Here is a 9,444-nt window from a genome sequence, read left to right as displayed (position 1 = left end):
ATTGGGAGAGTGGGGCAGTGGGATTAGTTTGGGATTGATACAGGGCTATGGGGAGAGAGCAGAGCAGTGGGATTAGTTTGGGATTGATACAGGGCTATGGGGAGAGAGCGGGGCAGTGGGATTAGTTTGGGATTGATACAGGGCTATGGGGAGAGAGCAGGGCAGTGGGATTAGTGTGGGATTGATACAGGGCTATGGGGAGAGAGTGGGGCAGTGGGATTAGTGTGGGATTGATACAGGGCTATGGGGAGAGAGCGGGGCAGTGGGATTAGTTTGGGATTGATACAGGGCTATTGGGAGAGTGGGGCAGTGGGATTAGTTTGGGATTGATACAGGGCTATGGGGAGAGAGCGGGGCAGTGGGATTAGTTTGGGGATTGATACAGGGCTATGGGGAGAGTGGGGCAGTGGGATTAGTTTGGGATTGATACAGGGCTATGGGGAGAGAGCAGAGCAGTGGGATTAGTTTGGGATTGATACAGGGCTATGGGGAGAGAGCGGGGCAGTGGGATTAGTTTGGGATTGATACAGGGCTATGGGGAGAGAGCGGGGCAGTGGGATTAGTTTGGGATTGATACAGGGCTATGGGGAGAGAGTGGGATTAGTTTGGGATTGATACAGGGATATGGGGAGAGAATGGGATTGATGCAGGGTTATGGGGAGGGAGTGGGAGTAGTTTAGGAGTGATTCAGTGTTATGGGGAGTGTTTGGGATTGATGCAGGGTTATGGGGAGAGAGCAGGATTAGTTTGGGATTGATGCAGGGATATGGGGAGAGCGGGGCAGTGGGATTAGTGTGGAATTGATGCTGGGATGTGGGGAGAGAGCGAGATTAACTTGGGATTGATGCAGGAATATGGGGAGAACGAGATTAGTTTGGGATTGATGCAGGGTTATGGGGGAGAGCGCGGGTTTAGTTTGGGATTGATGCAGGGATATGGGGAGCGAGCGGGATTAGTTTGGGATTGATGCAGGGTTATGGGGGAGAGAGGGGGATTAATGCAGGGATATGGGGAGCGAGCGGGATTAGTTTGGGATTGATGCAGGGTTATGGGGAGAGTGCAGGATTAGTTTGGGATTGATGCAGGGTTATGGGGGAGAGAGAGGGATTAGTTTGGGATTGATGCAGGGATATGGGAAGCGAGCGGGATTAGTTTGGGATTGATGCAGGGATATGGGGAGCGAGCAAGATTAGTTTGGGATTGATGCAGGGATATGGGGAGCAAGCGAGATTATTTTGGTATTGATGCAGGGATATGGGGAGCGAGCGAGATTGGTTTGGGATTGATGCAGGGATATGGGGAGCGAGCGAGATTGGTTTGGGATTGATGCAGGGATATGGGGAGCGAGCGAGATTAGTTTGGGATTGATGCAGGGATATGGGGAGCGAGCGAGATTGGTTTGGGATTGATGCAGGGATATGGGGAGCGAGCGAGATTGGTTTGGGATTGATGCAGGGATATGGGGAGCGAGTGAGATTGGTTTGGGATTGATGCAGGGATATGGGGAGCGAGCGAGATTGGTTTGGGATTGATGCAGGGATATGGGGAGCGAGCGAGATTGGTTTGGGATTGATGCAGGGATATGGGGAGCGAGCGAGATTGGTTTGGGATTGCCAGAGCAAAGAGCCACCGCGGGTGTGATGAACTGTACGGCTTCCTCCTGTGCTGTAAATTTATTATTCTACGGTTGAGACAGTCACCGCACATTTGTCGCTAAATAATCCTGTAAATCTTGTTCAGTAAATTGCTGATTTGGTTTTCCCACACTCCGATCCGACAAGCCGTAACTTGGAGAAGTTGTAGGTGGTATTTTCATCCTGGTCACGGGCCGCTTGTTTCAGCTCACTGCACAAAACGTCCGGTGGGTCGGTGAAGAAACGGCTGGGGGGAGGGGAATTCGGGCGCTCCCTTGGCGACCCGCTCTCGGTCCTTGTAAAACCCCCCCCCCCCAGCAGTCTGTGCCGCCAGTGGACCTGGGGTGGGGTGGGTGGTCGGGTCCCTGTCTGGTTAACCCCGGGGAGCTCCCTACTGCCTGACGCAGCGCTGACGGGGTATTGGAGGGTCCCTGTCTGGTTAACCCCGGGGAGCTCCCTACTGCCTGACGCAGCACTGACGGGGTATTGGAGGGTCCCTGTCTGGTTAACCCCGGGGAGCTCCCTACTGCCTGACGCAGCGCTGACGGGGTATTGGAGGGTCCCTGTCTGGTTAACCCCGGGGAGCTCCCTACTGCCTGACGCAGCACTGACGGGGTATTGGAGGGTCCCTGTCTGGTTAACCCCGGGGAGCTCCCTACTGCCTGACGCAGCACTGACGGGGTATTGGAGGGTCCCTGTCTGGTTAACCCCGGGGAGCTCCCTACTGCCTGACGCAGCACTGACGGGGTATTGGAGGGTCCCTGTCTGGTTAACCCCGGGGAGCTCCCTACTGCCTGACGCAGCCCTGACGGGGTATTGGAGGGTCCCTATCTGGTTAACCCCGGGGAGCTCCCAACTGCCTGACGCAGCACTGACGGGGTATTGGAGGGTCCCTGTCTGGTTAACCCCGGGGAGCTCCCTACTGCCTGACGCAGCACTGACGGGGTATTGGAGGGTCCCTGTCTGGTTAACCCCGGGGAGCTCCCTACTGCCTGACGCAGCGCTGACGGGGTATTGGAGGGTCCCTGTCTGGTTAACCCCGGAGAGCTCCCTACTGCCTGACGCAGCGCTGACGGGGTATTGGAGGGTCCCTGTCTGGTTAACCCCGGGGAGCTCCCTACTGCCTGACGCAGCGCTGACGGGGTATTGGAGGGTCCCTGTCTGGTTAACCCCGGGGAGCTCCCTACTGCCTGACGCAGCACTGAAGGGGTATTGGAGGGTCCCTGTCTGGTTAACCCCGGGGAGCTCCCTACAGCCTGACTCAGCACTGACGGAGTATTGGAGGGTCCCTGTCTGGTTAACCCCGGGGAGCTCCCTACAGCCTGACTCAGCACTGACGGGGTATTGGAGGGTCCCTGTCTGGTTAACCCCGGGGAGCTCTCTACTGCCTGACGCAGCACTGACGGGGTATTGGAGGGTCCCTGTCTGGTTAACCCCGGGGAGCTCCCTACAGCCTGACGCAGCACTGACGGGGTATTGGAGGGTCCCTGTCTGGTTAACCCCGGGGAGCTCTCTACTGCCTGACGCAGCGCTGACGGGGTATTGGAGGGTCCCTGTCTTGTTAACCCCGGGGTGCTCCCTACTGCCTGACGCAGCACTGACGGGGTATTGGAGGGTCCCTGTCTGGTTAACCCCGGGGAGCTCCCTACAGCCTGACGCAGCACTGACGGGGTATTGGAGGGTCCCTGTCTGGTTAACCCCGGGGAGCTCCCTACAGCCTGACTCAGCACTGACGGGGTATTGGAGGGTCCCTGTCTGGTTAACCCCGGGGAGCTCTCTACTGCCTGACGCAGCACTGACGGGGTATTGGAGGGTCCCTGTCTGGTTAACCCCGGGGAGCTCCCTACAGCCTGACGCAGCACTGACGGGGTATTGGAGGGTCCCTGTCTGGTTAACCCCGGGGAGCTCTCTACTGCCTGACGCAGCGCTGACGGGGTATTGGAGGGTCCCTGTCTTGTTAACCCTGGGGTGCTCCCTACTGCCTGACGCAGCACTGACGGGGTATTGGAGGGTCCCTGTCTGGTTAACCCCGGGGAGCTCCCTACAGCCTGACGCAGCACTGACGGGGTATTGGAGGGTCCCTGTCTGGTTAACCCTGGGGAGCTCCCTACTGCCTGACGCAGCGCTGACGGGGTATTGGAGGGTCCCTGTCTGGTTAACCCCGGGGTGCTCTCTACTGCCTGACGCAGCGCTGACGGGGTATTGGAGGGTCCCTGTCTGGTTAACCCCGGGGAGCTCCCTACTGCCTGATGCAGCCCTGACAGGGTATTGGAGGGTCCCTGTCTGGTTAACCCCGGGGACCTCCCTACTGCCTGACGCAGCACTGACGGGGTATTGGAGGGTCCCTGTCTGGTTAACCCCGGGGAGCTCTCCACTGCCTGACGCAGCACTGACGGGGTATTGGAGGGTCCCTGTCTGGTTAACCCCGGGGTGCTCCCTACTGCCTGACGCAGCACTGACGGGGTATTGGAGGGTCCCTGTCTGGTTAACCCCGGGGAGCTCCCTACTGCCTGACGCAGCGCTGACGGGGTATTGGAGGGTCCCTGTCTGGTTAACCCCGGGGAGCTCCCTACTGCCTGACGCAGCACTGACGGGGTATTGGAGGGTCCCTGTCTGGTTAACCCCGGGGAGCTCCCTACTGCCTGACGCAGCACTGACGGGGTATTGGAGGGTCCCTGTCTGGTTAACCCCGGGGAGCTCCCTACTGCCTGACGCAGCACTGACGGAGTATTGGAGGGTCCCTGGTCCGACCTGTGAAATGAAATGCGGCTCTGATTTTTGGGGCGTGATTTATTACCCCGCTTCGGTTGGGTCACGAGGGAGGGAGCAGCCGCACTCCACGTTAAGCTTGGCTGCCGCCCAGCACCACACTCTCATCGTTATCTGCAATTGATCCCCAGCTGCAGGAAGTGTTTGGACTTGCAGGTGCCTTTTGTGTATACTTTACTCCGACTGAGTGGAGAGCTCTCCCCTCCTCTTTCCCCCCCACCCACTTTGGATAACGCTCGTCGTTGCAAACCCGTAACCTGCTGTTTACCTTTCCCATTCACTCAGTTGCCATTGCGCCTGGAGGGACGTTACAGCTGGCGAATCCGGGCTCGGTCGGCGTCCAGGGTCTCCAGACGCTCACCATGACCAATGCCGGGGGAGCGCAGCAGGGAACCACCATCCTACAGTACGCACAGACCGCAGACGGACAACAGATACTCGTCCCCAGCAACCAGGTGGTCGTACAGAGTGAGTAAGGGGCGTGGCGCCTCCCGCGCACGCGTGCGAGCGAGCTAGCTAGCTGCGTGACCGCGAGCCTTCACGGTGTGCCGCCCCCTCTGAAGGGCGATGCTTTGCTCTCGAAACGTCCACCTCCCTCTCTCCCCCCTCCTGCGTCCCTCTGATGGCTGGAGCAGCCGCCCGCCCGCCTGGCTATTCCCCGAGACCCGACCGTGCGCCTCAGTCAGGAATTCGAGCATCGAGGGAGGGGAGAGGAAGTTGGGGGGGGTGTTACAGTTGAGCCTGTGTGTCCTCACACGCCCTTCCCAGCAGGGGCTTGGGGGGGGTGCAGGACGGGACTCACCGGACAGCCCTGGCCGAACTTTCCTCTCCCTAACCCAGGGGCGCTGACACCACGGCTCAGATCAGCTAACCCAGCACCCTGTCGTTCCCGTTACCCTGTGACTGAAGCAGAATTATCGTGTGCTTGCTGGAGCTTTAGCCCAATTGGTGGCCTGGAGGCACTGACTTTCTAGTAAGTATTGGAATGAACGTTACAGATATTAATGTCACCCAGAGTTTGGCAGCTGGTGCCAGGGTGAAGGATGTTTGCAGCACTTGGTGCTAACTGGGTCCATTTGCCAGGAGGGGGTTAGAGAATTGGGGGGCAGGCCGTGGAGGGATTCCCAGAGATGGGTGAGGGTTTTAAATTCGACGCTGGGTGTCGGTCGGTGGCGACAGGGATGATGGGTGAACACTCGGGAGAGTTACGGACAAATTGACGGCAGGGCAGCAGAGAGCATTAGGACAGGAAGTGACTGCGCCCTGGATTGGGGGTTAAACCAGTGCAGGTGCTCGGGGGGGCACGGTCTCTGCGATTGACGGGAGTCGGGGTCTGAACCCCGCTCTGGATTGACCGGGACGCCAGGGTTTGCAAACTGCCTGAGTTAGTGGGTGGGTGGGGGCGAGGGTGGGTAGATTCTGGTGGGGCTGTTGTTCCACTGCACACATACAGCCAACCGGTATTTAAGATGGAGACTTCTCATGTGTATCATTCCCAATCCCATTTGCGAGTCAGAAGGTCGTGGGTGCAAACCCCCACTCCAGAGACTTGAGCAAGTAATCTAGGCTGACACTCCAGTGCAGATCTGAGGGAGCGCCGCGCCGTCGGAGGGTCGGTACTGAGGGAGCGCCGCGCCGTCGGAGGGTCGGTACTGAGGGAGCGCCGCGCTGTCTGAGGGTCAGTACTGAGGGAGCGCCGCACTGTCGGAGGGTCAGTACTGAGGGAGCGCCGCACTGTCGGAGGGTCGGTGCTGAGGGAGCGCCGCACTGTCGGGGGGCCGGTGCTGAGGGAGCGCCGCACTGTCGGGGGGCAGTACTGAGGGAGCGCCGCGCTGTCGGAGGGTCGGTACTGAGGGAGCGCCGCGCCCTGTCGTAGGGTCGGTGCTGAGGGAGCGCCGCCCTGTCGTAGGGTCGGTGCTGAGGGAGCGCCGCGCTGTCGGAGGGTCGGTGCTGAGAGAGCGCCGCGCTGTCGGAGGGTCGGTGCTGAGGGAGCGCCGCGCTGTCGGAGGGTCGGTGCTGAGGGAGCGCCGCGCTGTCGGAGGGTCGGTGCTGAGGGGGTGCTGAGGGAGCGCCGTGCTGTCGGAGGGTCGGTGCTGAGGGAGCGCCGCGCTGTCGGAGGGTCGGTGCTGAGGGAGCGCCGCGCTGTCGGAGGGGCAGTACTGAGGGAGCGCCGCACTGTCGGAGGGTCAGTACTGAGGGAGCGCCGCGCTGTCGGAGGGTCAGTACTGAGGGAGCGCCGCACTGTCGGAGGGTCAGTACTGAGGGAGCGCCGCGCTGTCGGAGGGTCAGTACTGAGGGAGCGCCGCACTGTCGGAGGGTCTGTGCTGAGGGAGCGCCGCGCTGCCGGAGGGTCGGTACTGAGGGAGCGCCGCACTGCCGGAGGGTCGGTACTGAGGGAGCGCCGCACTGTCGGAGGGTCGGTGCTGAGGGAGCGCCGCACTGTCGGAGGGTCGGTGCTGAGGGAGCGCCGCACTGCCTTCTCGGGTGGATGTAAAAGATCCCACTATTCGAAGAGCAGGGTGGGGGGGGGGGGGGGGGGGGGGAGTTCTCCCCGGTGTCCTGGGGCCGATATTTATCCCTCAACCAACGTCACTAAAAACAGATTGTCCGGTCATATACCGCATTGCTGTTTGTGGGATCTTGCTGTGCACAAATTGACTGCCGCGTTTCCCTAAATCACAACAGTGACTAACACTTCAAAAAAAAAAGGTCCTTCGTTGGCCGTAAAGCGCTTTGGGACGTCCTGAGGTGGTGAAAGTCGCCGTGCATCAGCGCACGATCTTTCGAATCTTCCCTGCTCTGCCGGACCGCGCGAGTGTCGTCCGCTTGCATTAGCAGCACGCGGTTAATGTCTCTGGCGGACGTTTGTGACACGAGATTCTCTTTGGGTTCTCTCCGCCCGCCAGCTGCCTCGGGTGACGTGCAGACGTACCAGATCCGCACCACTCCCACCACCAACGCGCTCCCGCAGACGGTGATGATGTCGTCGCCGGTCACCCTCCAACCCCAGTCCACCAAGACGGAAGACGCAACCTTGAAACGGGAGATCAGACTAATGAAAAACAGGTGAGCAGCCTTGCCCCTGTCTCTGTCTCTGTCTCTGTCTGCTCGTCTGCTCGTGATGTAAGAATCCGGCCGCTTTCAGTCATCAGCACCCCGTGAGTACGGGCGCGCTCGCGGGAACACCCCCCCCCCCCCCCCGCCCTGCGAGTACGGGCGCGCTCGCGGGGACCCCCCGCCCTGCGAGTACGGGCTCGCTCGCGGGGACCCCCCGCCCTGCGAATACGGGCGCGCTCGCGGGAGCCCCCTTTGAATACGGGCGCAATCGTGGGAACCCCCCCTGTGAATACGGGCGCGCTCGCGGGAACCCCCCCCCGTGAATACGGGCGCACTCGCTGGGACCACCCCTGTGAATACGGGCACGTTCGCTGGGACACCCCCCCTGTGAATACGGGCGCGCTCGCGGGGACCCCCCGCCCCCGTGAATACGGGCGCGCTCGCTGGAGCCCCCCCCCTGTGAATACGGGCACGTTCGCTGGGACACCCCCCCTGTGAATACGGGCACGTTCGCTGGGACACCCCCCCTGTGAATACGGGCACGTTCGCGGGGTCCCCCCGCGCCCGTATTCGGGGACCCCCCGCCCCCGTGAATACGGGCGCGCTCGCGGGGACCCCCCGCAAATACCGACACACTTCCAGGGACCCCCCCACCCCTGTAAGTACGGACGGGCTCCCAGGGACCCCCACCCCCGCAGCAGGAATCGATGTGAAGGCCCTTTGCGTTGACAGCTCTGTGGAAGAGAGGCAGAATGCCCTCTGTTCTAATCTCCCAAACCCGCGCGGTGAGCTCCAGTATACGAAGCCTGCGGCCCCGGCAGCCTGGACACGGAGTGACCTGGCCCAGGACAATTGCGTCCCTCGCAGATAAATGCTTGTGTCTGGTTTCAGGGAAGCTGCACGCGAATGCCGCAGGAAGAAGAAAGAGTACGTCAAATGCCTGGAGAATCGTGTCGCGGTCCTGGAAAACCAGAACAAGACGCTAATCGAGGAACTGAAGACCCTAAAGGACCTTTACTGTCACAAGACAGTCTAACGCTGTCATAAACTCTTCAAAACATGAGTCCTGTGGACTAATAGACTGAAGTGGGGAGGGAGGGAGAATTTTTATCTGTAATTTAATATGCGACGGCTGGAAGTGGCGGGGGGAAAGCAGCGGATATGAATTCTGTAACCCTTTCCTTGCATGAATTTGACGAACTTATCTCACACGAGGAGGAGGAGGAGGAGGCGGCGGGCGAGGGCCCCGTCAGCAGTCTGCGAGTGACGGACGCCCACGGGGGAGAGAGAGAGAGGAGAGAAGAGAGAGAGACTGGGCATCCGACTTGGCGGAAGGGACTCGTCCGGCCGACCCGACCCCCCGGCAGGGCCGATCCTCGTGGATGAATCCTCCGCGGCCCCGCCCGTCCGGCGCGCAGCCGCGCGTCGAGCCCCGTGGAAACTTTTCAGCACTTAGCCGGCGTCTCGCCGGTCGCCTCTGGTGGTGGCGGGGGGCTGCGGCGGCGGCGGAGGGGGACCTGAAACTTTTTTTTAAAAATTCTTTATCTCGGACGATCCCGGGCCCCGTCGGCGACCCTCGGCCCCGCCCCCGTTACCCGGATCTGACGTCGTTCCTGCCTCCGGGGGTGACTCTTCGTTTTTTTTTTTTTGACGGTTACCCGGAGCTGGGAGTTGAGGCTGACACCAACGACCGACGGTGGCTTTAATATACATTCCTAGCTCACTTCTAGAGGGGTGCGTGCGTGCGTGTTGTTTTTTTTTTTTTGGTTCTCTCTTCCTTTTTTTTTATATATATATACACACGATATTGTACGGAGCTACGCTCCCGTTGTCTGACGCGGTTTCTCAAGAATGGAATCAGATGTTACTGTTCAGTGGGAGCATTTCTCAGTGGGAGACAGCCCCGGATTTCGTACATGGCTTTTACATTGGTCTGGCCCGAAAGCACACGGGCAGTACTTTGTATTAAATTTTTAAGAAGGTG

The 9,444-nt window shown here is 60.1% G+C and overlaps 1 protein-coding gene across 5 annotated transcripts in view; it reads left to right on the top strand.

Annotated features, from left to right (window-relative positions):
• Positions 1-9,444, top strand: part of LOC137307022 (cyclic AMP-dependent transcription factor ATF-1-like) — a 32,808-nt gene extending 23,364 nt beyond the window's left edge. For all 5 annotated transcript variants that reach the window (XM_067976366.1, XM_067976365.1, XM_067976367.1 and 2 more), the window contains 3 exons: positions 4,689-4,871; positions 7,310-7,469; positions 8,352-9,444. In XM_067976366.1, coding sequence (XP_067832467.1) covers positions 4,689-4,871; positions 7,310-7,469; positions 8,352-8,496 — 488 coding nt within the window. In that variant the 3' untranslated portion in view covers positions 8,497-9,444. The remainder of the gene's footprint in view (positions 1-4,688; positions 4,872-7,309; positions 7,470-8,351) is intronic.

The sequence above is a fragment of the Heptranchias perlo genome, chromosome X (genome assembly GCF_035084215.1).
Source record: "Heptranchias perlo isolate sHepPer1 chromosome X, sHepPer1.hap1, whole genome shotgun sequence".
NCBI classification, from domain to species: Eukaryota; Metazoa; Chordata; class Chondrichthyes; order Hexanchiformes; family Hexanchidae; genus Heptranchias; species Heptranchias perlo.
Note: the sequence above shows the minus strand (reverse complement) of the source record. Positions and strands in the feature narration are given on the sequence as shown.